This window comes from Trematomus bernacchii, unplaced genomic scaffold (assembly GCF_902827165.1).
Source record: "Trematomus bernacchii unplaced genomic scaffold, fTreBer1.1, whole genome shotgun sequence".
Taxonomy (NCBI): Eukaryota; Metazoa; Chordata; class Actinopteri; order Perciformes; family Nototheniidae; genus Trematomus; species Trematomus bernacchii.
The window spans coordinates 10,193,882-10,217,139 of record NW_022987689.1 but is presented as its reverse complement, the minus strand read 5'-3'; the positions used below and the strand labels follow the sequence as shown (position 1 = coordinate 10,217,139).

The window sequence follows — 23,258 nt, the reverse complement described above, 5'->3', positions numbered from 1 at the left end:
GGAGTTGCCCCTTCCTGAACATCTTAAATAAAATAAAAACTTGCCTTAAAAAATGAAGGTTTAGGGATTTAATTCACTCTTCAGTTGTTTTGATTCACGTTGCAAAGGTTGGTAGGTTGCTCTTTGTCAGTATATAGCTCAAATGTTCATAAACCACAAAATGTATGTTGCTATTTCTACATGAGTTTATAACACAAACTGTTGCAAAGTAACTTTGATGGAGCTTCTGTACTTCCCACTGCTTACTTTGGACCAACTTTGGCTAGACTAAACACCTCAAAGCATCATAAATGTTGCTAACTACAGCTACTATCTGTTAGTACAAGTTGTTTGTGGCAAATAAAGCATTTTTCATTCCTATTATAATTACTACTAATCTCATAGTATACTGTCTTTGCAGTAAGTATACCAAATCAGCATGGTTAACCGTTTCATTATGACAGGAAATGATACAATTTGTGCAACGTAAGACGTCAATCAAACTATGACTTTGAATGACGCTAACAATTAAACAACACTGAGAGAAAAGCTAATATTTTTCCAAAGATGATTTCTTGTTTGTTCTTTCTGGAGCTGTCTCACCACATTTGCAATTACTTTAATCTTTTCCAGCTGTGAATGGCTTCTCCATGTCCAATGGGCAATGCATTGTGGGACAATTGTTTTCAGCAGCAGCATACTCAAAAATGAAAGTTTTTCAGCCAGAATAGTGGATTTAATTCAATCATATTTTAATTGTGAACAGAATCCATATTAAAGGTCACCTATTATGCAACATCCACTTTTACATGTCTTTGATACATAAATATGTGTCCCCTCTGTGTAAAGAGATTCTGAAATTTTCAGGAAAAAAGACCCCCTCTCTTTTTGTCCTGATCCATTTATATAAAAACCTGTCTGAAAATGAGCTGATCAGATTTTGGCCACTTTATGATGTCATAACGATTTTTTGGCTTGTTTAACCATTAGCCAAAATTCAACCAAGGTAACATCCCCCCACCTTATCACCTGAATCTCCTCCTCGAGCACCATTGTGTTCTTTTTAACCAAATATCTCTCATGCCCCTTTCACACCAACGCGGTTCCAGGGCCGGTTCGGAGCTAGAGCCTGATAAGCACCGGTTTTTCCTGTTCACACCACAGCGGAGCCGCCTCTAAGCACCGAAAACCGGTGCTTACCAAGCACCAAACATTTTTCGGTCTAGAAGCAAGAAACGCATACGTCACGCTTAGGTCGGAGGGGGGCGAGATTAACCTGAGCTAACAGTTTAAGGCAAGTACAGCCAATAAAAGTTGTAACAAGCAGTAGCGCTGAGCAAAGTGACTAGAACGCAACCACACACTTATAAAAAAAACACACTTTATAAAGTCAGGCAACACTAACCAGGCTTCGTGTGATTCTGTTTATTTGTACCTTACTTTGACCATCTGTTCACTGTTATTGATCATTGTGGAGAGCAGGCAGACGTTTTGTTTTGTATTATAGCAGCTATCGGATGGAATCAATACATGGGCTGCACAGGTTGTCATGTCCGACTATCACAAGTAGAATCATAATGAAAAATACGCCGGTAAAATGTGCCTGTATAAAACGGTTTATGCCACAATAGGATAGCAACAACAAGTAGTCAAGATAGTCAGTTTAGCTTCGGTTGCTATGCTAACATCACCCATTTTATACCAGAGAAACTTTCATAAGTGTTGTGATGCCAAACAGCGTCAATTCATACTGAAACACATTCACTTAAAGGACACCTATCATCAGGGGTGCACACAACTTTCTCAGTGAGGTACTCAGATGAGTACCTGGAGTCAGTGTTTGGTACTCCAACTTCTGGCGATTGTCAACGGGGGGGGGGGGGGGGGGGGGGGCGGTTGTGGAGTACAGCGCTTCGCGATTAACAACGCTCTATTTGCTGTTCTCCAGCCCTGCCAGCCAATTCTGTGAGCTGCAGCTGACCACGCCCCCCTGCAGGAGAGGGGAGCCGCTCTGATCAAGTCAGACTAGGGAGAGAAAAATAGATCTCCGTCCTCCATGTTTTATTATATAGAGTCGTTATTCATTTGTTTTAAAGCTCAATAAATAACAAAGAAGAACTTTTCTAATTTTGTCCGGAAGATTTAAACTTTAACGGACATCTTGACCGGCGAAAGAAAACCTAACTGAAACTCTGCTGCACGGTCCCCTCGTTCCTTGGAAGAGGCGGAGAGGTGGGTGTTTGTCATCTGCTGGTGGACTAACCGGAGAGAATTACAGTGCGTGCCTCGACGGGGAGGGATTGCATTGAATTAAAGCAGCGGGAGCAAACGCTTGCCTCGGGGAGGGAGAAAAAAAGCCACAGCGGAGAATAAACAGAAGGGTAACCATGGTAACCATGCGCGGGAAGTCTTCTTCGCTGCTTTTGTGGCAGACTACAGCGCCACTTACAGGCCTGGCATATGTACTACAGCGTCTCCAGCGCTTTCGAGCGGCAATGGCCAGCCGTGGCCCAACCCCACATTCCCCTGATAGGTGGAGAGTTGGCCCAATAGCCGTAGCGCCACCGTCCTGACGTCAGGACAGTGTTCAAATCTGGATCAGTTTTGATCAGATCCGTTGTAGCCCCTTTTTAGAGATTTGGGTATGGAGGAAAATAGAGAGGGTTGTGTTTTCTGACACTTGGTGAGTTCCCTGGAACACCGGGGACACATATTCATGTATAAAAAAGACGTACAAAAGTGCATTTTGCATGATAGGTCATGGGGAACTGGGGATATGTATCAGCTGCTTGTGTGACAGTCAGACAGTAAATACTTTACAGCGGCCGCTGCCGTGTGAGCTAACCCGGAGCTAACGGGAGAATAAACTCCGGTGGAAGAGCAGCACTGCAGCAGTCGGTAAATGCCGCTGAAAGTTTGAAACACATTAATAAACAATGAACCAAGGCATTCTGGAGAAAAGTATAAGGTTGGAGAAGTCGTTATTTAATTTAATCTGGCTTCGTATGATTAAAAGTAACACGATCATCGACCCGACGCAGTCCCCCATTGTTGTTGTTGTGAGCACCGTTGATGAGAAAATCAGCGACGTAAACGGTGACGTCATGACGCAGCAGCGGCAGCACCAGTCGGGCTCTGGGTGGTGTGAACAAAACGGGGGCTGAAAAGAAAAACCGGTTCCGAACCAGAAGAGCTCTAGCACGGAGCTAGAACGGGAACCGCGTTGGTGTGAAAGGGGCATCAGAGGGGCGTGGGGAGTGGCACCTTATTTTCATCTAAAGTAACAGACACAGATTCAGCACTTTTGAAACAGGGCTGAAACAGAGGGGTTTATGGGATGCTACAATGCATGATCTGTTTGGTATTTCGAGCCAAACACTTCAGAGACATGTTTTGTATATATCTGAGAAATATAATATATTGATGAAAAACAGTATAATAGGGGACCTTTAACAACTTGCATAGAATTGGTACATTGTTTAGAAATCAAACATCTTTTTTTTATTTGAAATTGTGCAAAATAAACAAGGCAAAATGTGCTTTATCTTAACATCTGACAGTGAGAGTGAGATCTGGTTCCCAAATCAGTTTAGTTTACTGGTTGTTTAGTCTGTTTTTTTAAAGGAGGACAAATAGAAAGTGACTTACATGTAGGTGGTGTCCGGCTCTAGGCAGCGGATGATCATGCTGATGGAGGAGGACAGGAGGTCGGGGATGTCCCCTAACATCACACAGGGAGACCTGGCCCCAGACAAGATGTCATCGACGAAGCTCAAAAGGGTTTCTGCGGAAGGGAGAAAGACAAATTTGTGTTCAGAAGTCATCATTCAACCAACGATTTCACTCCCATTTGATTCATGGACTGTAGAGTTTGAGATGAGACTACTGGAAATGTAATGATTACTGTATATATATTTCTACTGTATAGGTTTTGTCCCACTAACAATGTTTGATTTCTTCTTTAAATAAGGAAGAACTTGTGTTTAAAGAAAATGCATTCATTCAAAACTCCTGGGTTGACTTGACAACAGTACACTTATCAGTTTTACAGGTTCTTATAAAATCAGAAGGTTGAGCAAATGTAAACGTGGTGCATGATTTAGTGAATTTAAACCATTTTTTTTGGTACTTTGAGGTAAGATGAGGGCAGCTCTGCTGAACCTCCCTCAGGCTTAATAAAGTATATACGGTACAGGGATAACTCACTGCTGAACTTTAAACAGACATCTTAACAAAATGTAGAACAGATGCTTAGCTCCACCACAACACACACTTTAAGGACAGTATGTACCTGTAGGGCCTGTCTATGAAAGTGAAACAATTAGGTGCTGTTTAACAGAGCTCTGGTGCTGATTTTTATTTCTTTTTTAAGGGCAGGGAATCTGTCAACCATTAGTGAACATTACACTGATGTCAACATCTGTGACAACAACGGGAAAGAAACTCCCTCTGGAGGGAACTTTTGGATTTGAGCCTTTGCTGACCATTTACATGCACAAAAACCGGTACCACTTTACAATAAGCCTACCCTTATAAAGGGTTTACGAATAGTTTGTAATTCATTTATTAATTAGGTTGTGAACACTTTATAAATCATTAATAAGCTTTTATAAGACATGAGATAAACAGGGCAACTGTGACCGGTTGCTTGCCAAATAGTGAGCCCACATTTATCTGTACTGCTCAGCCTTATATTGGCTACTTAGCTTACTTCGTCTTCTTCATCAGCCAGCATCCTTGGTGTCTGTTGCTCACTGAGTTGATTCTCGCTAAGTAGCCAACATAAGGCTTAGTCATCTTGCCAAATAGTGAGCCTGTGTTGATATATGAAAACTATGTTAGAACTGGTTTATAAATGGTTCTTAATGATTAATAAAGTGTTTACAACCTAATTCATAACCTAATTATAAACCCTTTACTTATTGTAAAGTGGTACCCAAAAACCTATGTATATATAAACTACAGGAAAGGGGAAACACCAAATAACCACAATAGGGCCCCTTTAATAGATACATTCAAGGCAGATATGTGGTGAAGATACATAGTGAATTCCTTTCTCTGTGCATGGTTAAATTATCACACACCTAACTAAAAGAAGATTATTATTCAGATGTACAAATCCCAGTCAATCTTGTAGATACAGGCTGCAGCCAGACATTTACAAATATTTCAACAATTTATGGCATTTACTGCGCAAACGTGTTTTTTTTCCACTGATGTTCGCCTTAAAAGCATTCCTTGCTGGCAATACAGTAGGTGAACTACCCTGGGGAGTCCCAGCATCATAACAATAACAAACAATTCCATCCCTTCATATTGATCAATACATACAAGCTTGTGTTTCTCGCTAATAGTGCAGATTCCTAAATTAAAACATTTAAAAAACATCCTTGGCACATTATTTAACTTTGTCAATAACAACACCAACAACAGCCGCAAGTAAACTACAGACATCCCCAGATGTAAAGGAACAGTCTGACATGTTTGGCAGCCAGGGCATCAGAGTGATGGTCGACACAATTCAGACCACCGCTCACTCAACAGGTGCAATGATTTCATGCTTTGTTAATAAACAATGTTGCCTGTCCCATGTGTTTTGGTGTGTCCTCTTTTTGTTAGGGCACCCACTCTTTGGAACAACCTTCACAAGGAGGTCAGCCTGGCAAGCTCTTTATATATTTTAACTCCCTCAAAAACGATTTAATTTTATAATAGTGTTTTCACACGGCCTATGGCCTAAAGCTTTCCCTTTTTTACATTATTATTATTTGTTCTCATTACACTAGTTCTGATATGTAGAATCATTGACTTAAAAATCATTTTTTTAATCATTGTTTTATTGCTCTTTGATTAATAATTAAAGATTGATTAATAATGTATTTATTACATGTATCACAAATATAATCAAATACAAAATAGTCATAATAATATATCTGTAAAATAAAATAAATATTAGCTGTTCATTCTTAACTGTGACATTTTGAATGCATTATTTTTCTGGGTAATGGAGTATTTTCAATCTTGTGTTACTATACTTAAGATAAGATAATACTTTATTTATCCCGAAGGAAATTGTTGTGCCAGTTACAAACATACAATAAACACAGCAGCATAATAGTAAAACTGTACACTAAAAGTGCAGTAAAAAGAGCAATTAAATATCTACAGGAAACATGACACATAGACGGTCACATAATGAATGTAAATATTACCAGTATTTAGTAGTGCAAAAAAAGATACGTAATTGCACATTATCATAGCACATTATTAATAATAATAATATTGCAATATTTATACTTAAGTTCAATGTGTGGATGGGTACAGTACATACCTACCAATAAACCCCTGAATCTGGGAAAACACCTGTATCCACCTGAGACTCTCACATGGGAAAGAAGCAACCCCTTTGACCCCCCCTCCCCCTCCTCCTCTTCAGGGCCATTTTCCTGCTGCCCAGGCTGCTGGTGAAACATGCAGCGAACGATGTTTTCCCAGCTGGCAGTGAGTACGTCAAAAGGCCATTTGGCCACCGAGGTGTGTTTCACCGTAAGGGGAAAAACCCTCTGCTTGGAAAAGCCAAGTCTGTGTGTGTGTGTGTGTGTGTAAAGGTGTGTGAAGTGATGGCTGCTCTGAGGTGGTCATCTGTGACCCTCCGCTACACAAGCAGTGCCTGTCTGTGTGTGTTTATACTCCATGTGTGTGAAGTGATGGGCGCACTCGAGGTGGTCACCTGTCCCTTTCCTCTACAAGAGCTTTCCCTCACCATAAGCCTGCGCATGTGTGTAAATACGTGTATGTGTGAGTGATGGATGCTCCACGGTGGTCACCTATGTCTTCCCTGTGGACCCCGGCCCGTGTCACCAGCTAGTAAACAGCAGGCCAAATGCCACGGAGTCATGAAGACAGAGAGAGACGTAGAGCTTGAGGGTATAAAGAAAAGGTGCGCAGCAGCTGTCAGAGCGAGGTGTTTACCCAGCGTGAAAGACTGACACACGAGTGAAAGATATAAACAGAGCCGGAGATGTAAATGAAAAGTGACATTGTGAGGCTTTGCACCACTTAGCATATTAATTGCAAAAAACGGTCGGAATGTCTGTCTAGCGTGTAAAGAGGCGTAGAAAAAGGAAACAGTGTTTAAACCCTCGCTGGAGAAGGCTGTGTGGAAATATGCTGAATAATTCTCTCAGTATCTAATGGGTTGAGCTCTAAAAGGCAAATTGCGACTAACATGAATCTTTGCATATAGCTCTGTCTTAACAAGATAAGCTATTCAGTTTGGATATGCAAATATAACAACTGTATTTTGCACACAACTTTCCCATACTGGAGGCCTACTTGAGCATACTTAAAGCTCTTTTTTTTCAATCTATTATTTGAACAAACTCAATGATTTTTGTGGTCAGAAATATTTTCTGAGAGCAAAAAAGGACAGTAAAGAGGCCATATTATGCTTTCCTGTAGTGTGTTATATAGCTTTCAATGAATATCAATGGTCTGCAAAGGCTAAAATCCCAATTTTCTCTCCGTCATTTGAAAATACACAACCGGAGAAAATCTGCCACTTCCTTATAGAGCCCCTCCTCCAACACACACGAACGCGCACATGACCAATGAGGGCACGAGATAAGTTTGTGCACAGATGAAAGGCTGACAGGCAGGTAGGTCATCCAGTTATTTTAGCCGGGCCGGCTAAAATGATTGGTCGTGCTTTTTACAGTACTACGGCTTCCACAGATGACATTTTTTTATGGATTTTTTGTCAAAGCACTTAAAGTGGACCTATCATGCTATATTTATCCTGTTATCAGGTCTCAGGCTCGAAAATGACATTCCCAGAACAAATGACCATATCTTCCCTTCTAAAAGGGTTAAATTAATAATCTTTTTTCTTAAAGTAATGATAAACCTGTGAGTTGGATGTAGAAAAGTCAGAATCAATATAGATGTTTTTTATTTTAAAGAAAATTCAGATTTTACATAGTAAAAAACTGTAAATTATAGTGTCCGTCCAAAAATTATTTTTTACTTATAGTGAAACACACCCTTGGATGATGGGTTAGTAGACTAAAAGCTTTAGGAATCCAAAGTACAACATAAGATAAGTACCCTGTATCAATATTGATGCAAAACAAGTGACATTTGACCTTTTTAGAGAGATTTAGCAAAAAGAAACCACTTCTGGGGTCATTTGGGTGGATTTTCCATATCTCTGGCCCCCCTTGCTCGATTTTGATGGTTGACACCTCTTTCTGACCGTTAGAGCCAATAGAATCGAAGGGGGAGTCCCCCACACACACACGTTGTGAAGAGAAAAGGTGGGGGCTTCGCACATGTAATTTTCAATCAGAGTGAACCTATCTCTAGCTTTGACATCTGGAAACGGAAAAGCAGTTTTAATGCTTATGGATTATCAGAAATCATTTCAAAGGGACACAGACACATTAGATTAACCTATGGATTAACTTCAGCAGCATTTTTATCGTTTTAATGCCATTGAAGACCACTTTGGAGAGACTACAGGGCCAAGGTAAAAATGTTAGCATTTTTAGCTACCTAGCGTCACCTGTTTTGATGTCCGTTTTTGCTTATAACGTCGCAAATACGTATAATTCAGTGGCAATGTCGGTGTCAATAGATTCTGTGTCACCTCACGATATGAATCGATGTGTTGGATGTGTTGAAAAGATAAATAATAAGGTTTTGTGAGTGATTTTCGGTGCAGTAAGGTGTTAGCATTTTTCGCTCGTTGCTAATTCAGAGGCTCAGTGTTAGCATTGTGGGTTTTCTTTTGAAAAAATAAATAAAAATGATCAGTTAGATGAGTTTCTTCCCGTTACATGGATATAAAACATTCATAGTTTTATTAAATGAACATGCCCTCAGACAGTTTCCTGCAAGATGTTGCGGCAGTGCCCCGGTACCGGGGTCTCTCGGGCTTAATAGGTTAAATGATATATTGTAGGGCCATACCTATATAAGGTATATTTATACGTTTCTGTTACCAAACAGATCATGCATTTTAGCCATGCCTCATTTCGCTCTATGTGCTGTTTGCTGTCTACGGGGCTGATTCTGTGAGACCACGCCCCCCTGCAGGAGAGGGTAGCCGTGCTCTGATCAAGTCAAGAGGGGGAGAAAAAAAGATCTCCGTCCTCCGTGTTTTATTTATATATACAGTCTATGGTTTTAATATATTATTATAGGCCTATAGAGTCGTTATTCATTTGTTTTAAAACTCAATAAATAACAAAGAAGACCTTTGACCGGCACTTTTCTAATTTTGTCTGGAAGATTTAAACTTTAACGGACATCTTGACCGGCGAAAGAAACTGAAACTGAAACTCTGCCGCACGGTCCCCTCGTTCCTTGGAAGAGGTGGAGAGGTGGGTGTTTGTCATCTGCTGGTGGACTAACCGGAGAGAATTACAGTGCTTGCCTCGACGGGGAGGGAGAAACAAAGCCACAGCGGAGAATAAACAGAAGGGTAACCATGGTTACCATATGCGCGAAGTCTTCTTCACTGTTTTTGTGGCAGACTACAGCGCCACTTACAGGCCTGGCATATGTACTACAGCGTCTCCAGCGCTTTCGAGCGGCAATGGCCGGCCGTGGCCCAACCCCACATTCCCCTGATAGGTGGAGAGTTGGCCCAATAGCCGTAGCGCCACCGTCCTGACGTCAGGACAGTGTTCAAATCTGGATCAGTCTTTATCAGATCCGTTGCAGCCCCTTTTTTAGAGATTTGGGTATGGAGGAAAATAGAGAGGGTTGTGTTTTCTGACACTTGGTGAGTTCCCTGGAACACCGGGGACACATATTCATGTATAAAAGACGTACAAAAGTGCATTTTGCATGATAGGTCCCCTTTAAGATATTCATTGCTATCGGGATGTTGAGAGCATTCCATGGAATATAACAAAAAGTGTATCTCGAGCCGGTTTCTCAAACTTACCTACCCTACCTTTAAGGTCTACCTTATGAACATGCCTTATGAATGACATTTGTTATTCGTAGGGCAATTACATAAGGGGCTTTTTTAAGAGGGGGCTTAAAGAGACAGGTCCTTAAACTATGGGTGAAAACAGGTTTATTGGGATGAACTTCATGAGAAAAATAACACTTTAACATTATAGCCAGTAATCATCTTGTAGAAACATGATATATCCCCTTTAAGTTGTGTTGATTTGGAAAACTGTTGAACAAGATGATATGCTTACCCTAACCCTAAATTGTTCCCCAGATCTTAACATTGCACAGTTCAAGTACAAATCAACAACGATTTGGTATCATTAACTGAATTAAATTATAATCCAACACAAACTGGTGTAAACGTCACACTTTACAGACTCTTACAACTTTGACCTCCTTGTCTTAGCCTGACCGTAGCTTTTCTTTAGCTCTTTTTGACATACAATATTTGTGTGTTCAGAGATTTAACAAGTAAAAAGTTTGGTACCCAGATTGATGACGAATGCTATCAAAAAAATCCAACATGTTGATACACAGGGATTTGCATTCTGTAATGAAAACCTATTATGTTGTGTTAATGAATTGTTTTTCATGTTTGGCCTCACCACAATCACTGATGTTAAGGCACATATTTTGCCATTGGCAGGCACGAATGGACTTTGAATATAAAGGTGTTAGCCAAGTACAGATGGGTGATCCATTCTCACAACACTGGCTGCTCTTAACCCCAAACCACCTTCCTTAATGTTGTAAAGTGTGCAGGAGGAGGAAATTGGCTTAATATTGATTATTAACAAGCCTTTGCTCATAGTCATATGCTCATTAAAACACAGCAATGTTGCACATGTGGATGCTTGAAATCACCTTTGGATCACTTTAGACTTCGGTGGGATAAGACACATGCTGTTATTACTCTGTGTGCTTTAGAGCTGCCATCCACTCCTCATCTGTCCAATCTTTCTTTTCAATCCAAATCATTCCTGGCAATTACATCTGATAACTACGTGACGCATCAAAAAGTTGTGAGGTACAGTACCCCGCTGTGCACTGTCATGTTGAGGCTTGCTTTATGTGGGTGGCCCGCTGGATTTAAAAACAGTATGTACCCCTAACTTGACTACAACAAATATCTAAGGCAAAGTACGTAACGTAGTGAACACGGTGTGCTGCCATGGTATTTATTGACATGACTCAACACCAGGTGAATACAAAAACATACATAGCAACAAATGTTTCTCTAGTGCGTTGATTGCTGACATCTTTTGAAATAAAAAAAATCCTTATTCTGGAAGGGAATAAGAGCAAATCTTCACATTTAATGGCTGCTGAATTGGCCAGCTTGTGACAGGCATGCATTTGTGGATTTATAAGAAAACAGAATGAGAAGTATTTTGAATTTGTGAGGATTTCTTTTTTTACAGGATTTATTTCTGGGATTATTTTTCATAATAATCTGCTGCCAACTATTTCCTTGTGTTATCATGATGCACATTCTTCATATAGATGCATAACTCCTCGAGAATGACTTAACTTAATCAAAGCAAAGAGGTCCTTGATTAACGGTGAGCTAAAGTACAGAAAAGGATACATTTATACGCAATTATCCTCTATCAAATTCTTTACATTATAGATAAACGGAAAGAAACATGATAGAGAAACATGTCTTTTATATAAAACATATTATTGATTGTGGGAAAAAAGCAGCTAAATAACTTTGAGTCAAATATCAAAAGATTGCATGCCAGATTATTTATCCCAAGTGGCTCTTTGAGCAGCTCTATTTTGAATAACATACTGAAATGTATTTCCATTTAGTTGGTGTTACAGGCAGTTCTTCACCTTCAGAGCAACAGGATCCTGTATCTCATTTCTAAACTCACAGGCCTGCGGACTCCTGTGGATTGACATTCATAGACTGTTAAAGGTTCAGTCCAGTTGGGAACAGTAGTAAATCTGTCTTTTTAGTGAAATCAGTAAATCAGTTTCAGGCAGGATATTCAAGCGTGATAGAGCCTGGTTAAGCAGCAAATATTTCAGGAGACACTACAGAAGATACCGTTAATGTGTAACTACAAGTATGATACTTAAATAAAAATGTCATTTTACAGCTATACATATCAATTTGTTTTTTCACAGACTTTAAACCTACACATATTTAGGAAATAAGACAAATATCAGTGCCATTTCACCAGAGTTGGGTGTAACGCGTTACACATTGCCCCGACATTGCCCCGACACGCGTTACTTCGTTACTTTTATAAAATCAGTCATAATCACACTGACAGACAAGAGTGGTTTCCGCCGCAGGTTTATATGTACGTAATCTGCGCGACTTGCGCGTCCACATCTCCACGTGCAGTGCTGCATAAACATGGCTGAGTCAGCGATAACTTTCGAGGGGTGGAGGTATGCCCATTATTTTGAGTTCGTCCGAAGAATAGACAGGAATGTGACGGTGAGGTGCAAACTGTGTCCAGGCCAGAAGCTGTTATCCACTGCTGTAAACACCACGTCAAACCTCAACAAGCACCTGCAAAGAACACATGCTAAGGTGAAACTAATAGCTAAGGACCCTCGAACCCAGAGTGAGGATGTTGTGAGTGCGCCGCCGCCGACTCCAAAGCAGCAAAAATTACCGGTAACCAAAGCAGAGATGGACAGGCTTGTAGCATCCTTCATAGTAGAGAAAATGTTGCCCATTTGCACAGTGGAATCACCATCGCATCGTTCAGAGATATACTGCGCAAAATACAGATAGCAGGAGACAGAGGACAGCCATGGTCAGAGCGATCTGGATCAGTCTTATGCGACAATGGAAACTGAATTAAAGAGAACATTTGCAACTTTAGCAGTCTGCGTGATCTGCCTGTAGGGAGGGGCGGGCCGGCCCTGCGAGTAAAGTAACGAGTAAAGTAACGAGTAAAGTAACGAGTTACTTTATGTAGAGAGTAACGAAGTAGTGTAATATATTACTTTTTTTTTTAAAGTAATATGTAATATGTAATATATTACTTTTTTTTAGTAACGACCCCATCTCTGCATTTCACACACATGGATATAGTCAGGCATGAATTTTGGGTAACACTTTATATTAAGGTACACAAATTCACCATCAACTAGTTGTTAATTAACATGCATATTAGCAGTATATTGGCTCTTTATTAGTCATTATAAAACACTTATTAATGCTTATTCTACATGACCATATTCTACGTAATAAGCCATTAGTTGAGAGTTTTCCCTCAATAACCCTCTAATTAGTGCTTATTTATTGTAAGTAAGGAAGTTGTTGTCCATGAGTTTTGGTCTTAATATGTGCTGCTCAATATGGGCCTAATAAAGCAGTAGTACCACAAAAATAGTAATTCTCCCATAATAACACTTAACAAATATGATATATTCTTATGTAACAAGACATGCAACTATAAGTGTTAATTAAGTCTAAATAACTCAAAATTAGGTATTTCTATCTAAGAATATGTTCCCTATTTTAAAGTGAATTCTTGTTCATAACCAATAAGCTAGTAGTTTGACTCTAATTGACCTGAACAGGTTCCCTATTCTAAAGTTGCCTCCTTTTCACACTTTGTAAATACATTATAGCACACAACTACTGAAATTAACCTCAACAGTACATGAACAAAGTAGGCACACGTTGAAATATCTGTTTTATTAATGAACCACTAAAGAGAGGTTCAGACACATGTACCAAAACATGTCAAGTTTCTTCAAGGCTGAGAACACATAATGCAGCCTGTACTTTTGAATAAAAACTGATATTTAACAGAGTTTATGCATTTGTGATCATATTGTGTGACCTACTTTTATGTACTTACACAATAGGTGTACTGTTCTCTCTATGTGTTGTAGTGTCTCAGTGTGAACATAGATTAAACAGCCAGCCAAACTCTTTTGAGAGCCATGGAATGAGCAGCCATGCTCCTTTAATAGGCGCTTTCACACCGGAGCAGGGACTTTCCTGGGGAGAAAAAGGTTCCAATTTCTGATTGGCTGGGCGAATTGCAAACCACGCCCCGTAAAACTCTGAAAAGTTTTTGTGAAGCCACCATTTTATTTGCCCGCATTAGCATTATTAGCATTAGCATTAGCCCAGCGCACCAACGGGGAGAGACTAACTTATGGCAACACAAAATAAAACATGGGAGCGGTGGAGTGATGAGGACGTGTCGGCACTTCAGGCGATTTACTCGGAAGGCTTCAGTAGAAGCTGCTGGGAATACTCCCAGCAGCTTCTACTGAAGCCAGTCCCCAACTCCGGGGACTTTGGGTGGCAGTATACGCCGTGAAGTTGTTTGCGGCCTGCCAGTAAACCCAAAGCAGAAAAAGAAGAAGAAGTGACGTCAGCGGCTCCCTCAGGGACTTATTCCGGTGTGAACGCGATTTACTAGATAGTTCCAGAAAATAAAAGTTCCGGGGAAAAGTTTCAGGAACTATTCCTGGAAAAAGTACTTGGTGTGAAAGCCCCTAATTGACTTATTTGCAGTCCACTGACATTCAAACGGAGTGAAACTATAAAAAAAGAAGTTACAAGGCACTTAATGATCTCATACATGCAAGTGCAACATACACAGATTAACACATAGGACCGCTAAGTGTAAACAAGGTAAATATAGCTAATGCTAGCTGTGCAATAAGCATGTATACAGGCTAGTATGGCTAACGCTAGCGTGTATGCTAACGCTAGCGCGAATGCTAACGCATTTTCTCATTGAGTTTAAACATCTCCAAATGTCATCACATAAACACTGTTAGAGCCACAATGAAGTCAAAGTTATTATTTAGATTCATAATTTGATAAATGAATTAATGATGGAAAATGATTTATATTGCCATGGCGAATATCTTTTGATGAAATGATTGTTTATTTTAAATCGTAAATATGATCTGTTTTCTTGTACCTTCCGGTGTTTATTTAAGTGAGGCAATTGAGGACAGCCGCTGTGTATCAGACCTGGGGCCTCATTTATAAAGGGATATACGCTCAAAAAATGGCGTACGCCAGTTTCTACGCAATGTTTGCGATTTATAAAATACTAACTTGACGGGAAAATGTGCGGTCCTCCACGCAAACTCTAACCCATGCGTACGCACTAAGCACACAAGCGGGAGAGACGAGAAACTGCGACACCGTTGGCAGAAGGAAGAATGGAGAGAAATATGTGGAAATAAATAAAAGGTTACCTCTCATTTATCATATGAAGAATTCATTTTCAAACATTGATTAAAGCCAATCTTAAAACGATTAAACAAACGCCTGTTTGAGACTCCTCAGTGCACACAAAAACTTGGAGAAATAAATAAATACGGATATGTTATTTAAAACCACCTCGAATATGTTGTGTTAATGTTATGAAATGTTTTCTCATAAATGATGCGGTAAGCAGGAGGACAGAATAACGTCTAAACTGACACCGTTTTGCATTTCTATAGGTTGTAGATACGAGCATGGTTTTATATACTATCACGTTTAATCGTGTTTTATGCCGTTTGCCAAGACTTGATAAGTCGCTCGTAAAACACAGGAGGTATGGAAACTAAGAACACCATATGTGGTAAATTGTACAGCTAATATAACACAATCCATTAGTTGTATTTCCTTTAACTGGTGGATTATGGATATATAGTTGCTGATCGACAGCTGGAACACAAACCACCAAATACAACAAAAATAATTCAGATCCAGTCGTCATGACTCCACTCCGGAGGGATTCCCCGATCATTTCTTACAGTTTCTCATCAAGGGGGTCTCTCCTGTCCCCGGGACAAACACACTGCCTGAGGAAGGTTAGGGTATGTGTATTTTTTTTGTCATTAACTTTTTTCGGACCACTTATTTATTTATTTTGGTGACGATCCGACCTCCATGCTGCTACTCTGGTTCAAACTGCATCCACCAAACAATATGATTTATCTCGACCTCCCCACAATAACCAAAATCTGACACGGTGTGAGATGTCTTTTTTAGCTGTTCGGTCGTAATTTCCTGCGATCTTCTTCATGCAGTCAGTCAAAATGAATGAATGAATGGGCGTTTCTTTGACTATTTATAGGCAAATATGGGCGTTACGTGAAGCCTGCAAAAGCTGCGCCGCAATTCGAGTCGATTGTGATTTATAAAGGGAAACGGGCGTAGGAAGTGCCGGTACGCACTTCCCTCGCCGGTACGCAATGTTTTGTGAATCGGAAAATGTCGGAACATTTCTGTACCTATTTTTTTGCTTTGTACTACGTAAGCAACCTTCTCACGTCAATCATACGCAAGGCGTTATAAATGAGGCCCCTGATGAGACCTAGATTTGTTATTTTGAGACTATTTAAGTCAATTATTCTTTGTTAATAAATTACATTTTTTTTTACTGAAAACCTTCGGCTACATATTGCTTTGGATTGCGTGTCGTCAACCCCGCTCTATAGTGGCAAAAGGAAACCTTGGATGCCACTACATCAAGTCGAAAAACTGTTTCGCTCCCCGTCTCATCAGGTCTCATACACAGCGCCTGTCCTTCAAATCCTTTTTGAAGATAAATGGTTATTGTTTTGGATGTTTGATCAGGGGTCATATGAGCAGGAACTGTAGGAAAAGGCTGACATGTCAAAAGTGTCAAAAGAGTCACCCAACAATACTTCACATTGACAGTCCACTTCTACAAAAGCCTCCCCCTACTGAAACAAAAGGAGCTTGGGTCAACAGTGCACTTGTCTCGGCTGGTGAAGCTACTGGGGCCGGTAGGGATTGTGCCCTAGCCATAGTGCTTGTTCGAGTAAAGGTTGACAAAGGAGATAAGTGTATCTCAACCTATGCTTTTCTTGATCCCGGCAGTTCAGCGTCATTCTGCACAGAGAATCTAATGAGACAGCTGAATCCCAAATCACGAAAAACGACAGTCGTTCTACGAACAATGGGTCAGGAAATACTTGTAAAGAGTTACGAACTCAAAGGATTGGAGATAGGACATTTAGATGGCAGTACTTACCTTGACCTACCTCAGGTGTACACACAGAGAAAGATTCCTGTCTCAAAAGAAAATGTACCTACCCAAAAGGATCTGGAAAGATGGCCTTATCTAAGTGACATACAGCTGAAATAAATTGATGCTGACATAGAGCTTCTAATAGGAGTTGATGTTTCTAAGGCAATGGAACCTTGGAACATAATAAGAAGTCAAGGAAATGGACCATATGCAGTCAGGACAGTGTTTGGATGGGTGGTAAATGGACCACTCAACGCTTGTACTGCTGTGGAATCCGGACCTGTGATGACAATGGTCAACAGAATATCAGTAGCCAACGTGAATGATCTCCTCATCACACAATACAATCAGGACTTCTCGGAAAAAGATTATGAAGAGAAGAAGGAAATGTCAGGTGAAGACAAAAGGTTCATGGAGATAGCATCAAGCTCAGTGATCAAGGACCTGTCTCAGGAGAAGCAGTGGAGGCATGTGAGCTCCATGGACAACCCTGCCGACGACGCATCCCGTGGGCTGCATGTAGAAGACTTTCTAAAGACATCAAGGTGGATAACAGGACCTAAGTATCTGGAAAAGGAAAAATAATATTGGCCAAAAACACCTGGGCCTTATTCTATCAGAGGACCCAGAGGTTAGAAAGGACATAGCAGTTTGAGTGTCCACGAAACCAACCCAACCAGCAAACTGTTTGAGTATTACTCATCATGGAGCAGACTGCAGAGAGGGGTTGCTTGGATACTTAAATTAAGAGGAATTCTTCTTCTGCTAAATCAAAGAAGGAAATCTGCAAAAGCTGACCTTGCCCCAGATTGGAATCTTTCGAAATCCTTAAAGGACAAAATGAGCAAGCTAAAGTTGACATTGGGATCACAACATCTGTCTGTGGAGGACATCAGAGAAGCTGAAAAGTCAATAATTCACTCTGAGCAAAGACGTCACTTCTCTCAGAAACTTGCACTTTTGGAGAAAAGAAGGCAAGTAACAGCAAGCAGCTCTATCAGGAAGCTGTACCCAATCTTAGTTGAAGGCATGCTAAGAGTGGGAGGATGAATAAGCAAATCAGCAATGCCAATGGATCTGAAGAACCCCATTATCCTGCCCAAAGACTCTTACCATATCCAAACTGATCCTGCGCCACGTCCGTCAGCAGATTGGACACTCAGGGAGAAGCCAAATGCTCTCAAGACTAAATCAAAGATTCTGGTTGCCTCGTGCCAACTCGGCAGCCAGAAAAATAATCAAAGCCTGTGTTTTCTGCAGAAGAATGCTAGCCACAGTTGGAGAGCAGAAAATGGCTGACCTCCCAGAGGATCGGGTGTCTCCAGATCTACCACCCTTTACTCATGTTGGTATTGACTTCTTTGGACCCCAGGAGGTTAAACGAGGAAGAGCAAATGTAAAACGTTGGGGAGTGATCTTCACCTGCCTTGTGAGTCAGGCCATACATCTGGAAGTTTCGAGCTCATTGGACACTGCATCAATGCTTTGCGCAGATTCATATGTCGCAGAGGGCAAGTGACAAGCATCAGGAGAGACAACGGCACAAACTTTGTGTGAGCACAGAAAGAGCTAAGAGCAGCTCTTAAAGACCTGAATCAACAACATATTCAAAATGCATTCAGGGACGGAGTAAAATGGACTTTTAATCCGCCATATGGAGCCCACCATGGGAAAGGCTCATCAGACCTGTAAAAAAGATTCTGTGTTCCATTCTAAAAGAACAGAGATTGGATGATGATACTCTACAGACAGCTTTTTGTGAAGTTGAGGACATCATGAATGACAGACCATTGACTACAGTTTCAAGTGACCCGAACTATCTCGAACCCCTCACGCCAAATCACCTCCTTCTGCTAAAGACAAAACCGATTATGCCACCTGGACTCTTTCACAAGGAGGACTTGTACTCACGGAGGAGATGGAGACAGGCACAATAGCTCGCAGATCTCTTCTGGAGGAGATGGATAAGAGAATATCTCCCAATCATGCAACAGCGAGTCAAATGGCACAACCCCAAACGGAACCTTCGCCCCAATGATCTCGTCGTCATCGTGGATAATACAGCACCAAGAAATTCCTGGCAAATGGGCCGGGTGATAAAGACATTGTCAGGGTAGAAAGGGCTTGTCCGAAGTGTCTTGGTGAAAACCAAGTGTAGCACCTTACAGCGACCAATTGACAAGCTCTGCCTGCTTCTGGAAGCAGTTGATTGAACACAAGGTGTCATGTGCTTGTAACCTCTGAAACCCAGTATCACACATACACACATATGCCCCCCCCCCATTTTTCTCTTGAACTCATGCCAACACACCTAACACAAACATTGGACTATGAACTATGACAATGATTGTATATTGATGACAGTTACATTTTGAGTAACTGCTTGTTGTTTGGCTCTATTATAATGTATTCATTGTTTTGCTACTGCGTCAACAATTAGGGGCCGGAATGTTAGAGCCACAATGAAGTCAAAGTTATTATTTAGATTCATAATTTGATAAATGAATTAATGATGGAAAATTATTTATATTGCCATGGTGAATATCTTTTGATGAAATGATTGTTTATTTTAAATCGTAAATATGATCTGTTTTCTTGTACCTTCCGGTGTTTATTTAAGTGAGGCAATTGAGGACAGCCACTGTGTATGAGACCTGATGAGACGGGGAGCGGAACAGTGTTTAGACCGCAAATTGTCATTAGAAATTAGTGTTGCAAATTGGACTGCAAAGTATAATTATTATAAGAAAGTATATCGCCAAAATATTGATTTAGATTTGTTATTTTGAGACTATTTAAGTCAATAATCTTTTGTTAATAAATTACATTTTTTTTGACTGAAAACCTTCGGCTGCTTATTGCTTTGGATTGCGTGTCGTCAACCCCGCTCTATAGTGGCAAAAGGAAACCTTGAATGCCACTACAAACACAATACATGTTACTAATCCTTACAGTGTAAGTGTAAGGCTTACACTTACACTTATAGTCATTGCTTTCTGACGGACTTGACCCTTTTACGATTCAGGTTGCATAGGGAAGATTAGTAGTAGTCTACTGCCATGCTATTCAGTTCACTTTCTCCTACTTCCTGTACCCGGTTTCCTGTCTAACCTTCAGTACACATTTTACAAAAATATAAATGTGCAAATATGAAACATACAGGTCAATATCACCTTGATATTGGTAGCTGAACTGTCAATACCCAAAAACATATTCTTAGATAGAAATACCAATTTTGTTGTTATTTAGACACAATTAACACTTCTATAAGTGTTAATTACATTACATTATATTACATTACATTACATGTTACTTGTTTGACGCTTTTATCCAAAGCGACTTACATACTCAATACTGTGGGCAATCCCCACAGGAGCAATTTGCCCAGGGACACAACAACATGCTGACTGCAGTGGGACTCGAACTTGCTATCCTCTGATTCGAAGATCAGCGCACTAACCCACTGCGCCACACGCCTCCCTAATTGTGTCTAAATAACAACAACATTTGTATTTTCTATCATGTCTTGTTACATAAGAATAGATCTTATTTGTAAAGTGTTATTATGGGAGAATTACTATTCTTGTGGTACTACTGCCTTATTAGGCCCATATTGAGCAGCACATATTAAGACCAAAACTCAAACTAAACAACTTCCTTACTTGCAATAAATAAGCGAAAAAGTCTCAACTAATGGCCTATTGCTTGTAGAATACGGTCATGTAGAATAAGGCATTATGTTTTATAATGACTAATAAAGAGCCAATATACTGCTTACATGCATGTTAATTAACAACTAGTTGATGGTGAATTTGTGTACCTTAATATAAAGTGTTACCGAATTTTGTTATTGATTGGTTTGGCTTTGGGTGGCATTGGATGATTATTATTATAAAAATAATTCCTCACCAAAGAAGTGTGCTAATAGGAGTGATACCTACTAAAGAGGCGAGGATGGGATCCTTTTTTACATTTACAAAGCCAAAACAACAAGCGCACAAAAGTAAGGAATTGATTAGGCAGTGTGTTTATGAGCTCTACCTTAAGCTAAAAAGGTTAGCATGTCCAATTCTAGCTTACAACTCACAGTTGGTATCTAATGTAATTTCTGAAGGGTTATTCAAGAATAACACATTCACGCTGTCTTGCTCAAGGGCACAAATACCTAACTTGACCACAGGTATCACCTATTTAATTGTCTCTTTAAAGATGAGATGCATTGGACAGTCATGTTTTATAAAGAGGTAGAAGATGATGGAGACGCAGTTTTAGAGGGGAAAGCCACAACTCTGAGGAACTTGTCATTCAGCTGGAGTTGTTTACCCTCAGCATTCTTAAAGTATGATTTGTAGGAAAAATCATGGATTGCCAGGAGACTGATGTGAGTTATGGGATGTCTCACCTTTTGAAGTCCTGCCTGCTGTCGTCAGTTCAGTTGTGCAGGCCTGGACCCTGAATATGCATATGTGTGTGTGTGTGTGTGTGTGTGTGTGTGTGTGTGTGTGTGTGTGTGTGTGTGTGTGTGTGTGTGTGTGTGTGTGTGTGTGTTTGTGTGTGTGTTTGGACCCTTCAAGCCAATCCACTGCTGTTTTTCTCTTCCTAATGGAAAGAGCAGGTGCTTTAAGATGCTAATGTTTTTACTTTGGAAAATTTAAATTTTGAAATAAAATAAATAACCTGTAGGACTAGAACACTTAAATAAAAGTGTCAATGAACTCACTTTCATTTGTTTAAGGTCAAGAGTGTTGTTTTATCATGGCAAAAGGCTACAGCATTTTTGGAAATTAATAGAAAAAAAGAATCCTTATGATTTTGACATGGAATTGAATGACTACATTGAAAAACACACACTCATGCTAGAAATGGAAATGCACTCTTCCCCTAAAACAGTGAATTTATTTCTCAGAAATGTTAAAAATACATTTTAAACATGTAGGAAAATACATTAAATTACTTTCTTTCTAACTTTATGTCTGTTTGTTAAATACAGAGCCTGAGTCATGCATAATGAGTTTAGTTTAGCATTTAGCCTGAGGGACACGGCTAGCAGGTAAGCTAGCATATGAAAAATACTTTAGGCTGTCAAAATAATTAATTGAATCTTGTTAGGTTTACCCATTCAGATGAAAATAATGTGAGTTTTGCTAACTCTACAGGAGCAATGGTACCAAAATTGGCATCCTGGCTGTCGTTCAACAAGATGTGTTAAATCATGGTACTCCAACACCCAAATTGACATTTATCAAGATATATTAATGATAATTAAAGTGAGTCTAGTTGTTTTAAAAATGTTGGATAACAGACATTTAAGGCTAACATCAAGTCATATGATATTTTTCAATCGCACTATAAGCCTTAGAACAAAAGCAAAAAAGCAAAAACATATTCAATTCAGTAACCCTGCAATACATTTGTCAGACATCAAATGGAATATAAATGTATAAAATATAAACATAATATAAATGTAATGTTAAGCCTACCCGATTGTAAATGCAATAGGCAGCCTTATAAGTTTATACTTTTTTATATTTAACTTTACATAAGCAGTCCCTAAAGCAGAAAACAGCTTCAGAGGCATCATGAACCCGATGAACTGAGATGAGGGGGCAAAACAAAAAAAGCAAAATGTGAGAGCTAATACGGAGTTGCGAGCGAGCGAACACACACACACACACACACACACACACACACACACACACACACACACACACACACACACACACACACACACACACACACACACACACACACACACACACACACACACACACACACACACACACACACACACACACACACACACAGTATTGGCAGTGAAAGCGTTAACAAATAACATCTGGTCTTAGTTGTCTACCTTTCCATTGAATAAAAAGCAAAGAGACCAGCAACACAACAACATCAGATCATGACAAACCATTCACTGTTATTTCTTGGCACTTCAGCACTGGGAACAACCACTACCAGACCATGATGATTGGCCACACAGAGACAATTGTTTTTTAACTTGAAAAACAACATCCCATTGGATATAAAAGGCATAATTGTGGAGTAACAGTAATACGCAGATACAGTAAGGAAGATGAGTATAAAGAGGGTGGGATGCCCCAAGGTCTCTCAAAAAACGGCCTTGCGTGAATGAGAAAGAAACAGCCCTCCAATTTAGGAGTGCTTTTTCCCAATTTGTGATTGATGTGTGCGTTGCCGAGCTGCCATTTGCGTCACGGCAGTGTAATTCATAGAACATTACATCTTTAGAGAGGCGAGAAATTGTTTTATAATTTGACAGAAGTGCGTCTGAACTAATTGATAGCAGTTGCT

The 23,258-nt window shown here is 40.0% G+C and overlaps 1 protein-coding gene across 6 annotated transcripts in view; it reads right to left on the bottom strand.

The window, feature by feature from the left end:
- Window positions 1–23,258, bottom strand: part of astn1 (astrotactin 1) — a 395,124-nt gene that overhangs the window by 18,053 nt on the left and 353,813 nt on the right. For all 6 annotated transcript variants that reach the window (XM_034138228.1, XM_034138230.1, XM_034138231.1 and 3 more), the window contains one exon: window positions 3,628–3,763. In XM_034138228.1, coding sequence (XP_033994119.1) covers window positions 3,628–3,763 — 136 coding nt within the window. The remainder of the gene's footprint in view (window positions 1–3,627; window positions 3,764–23,258) is intronic.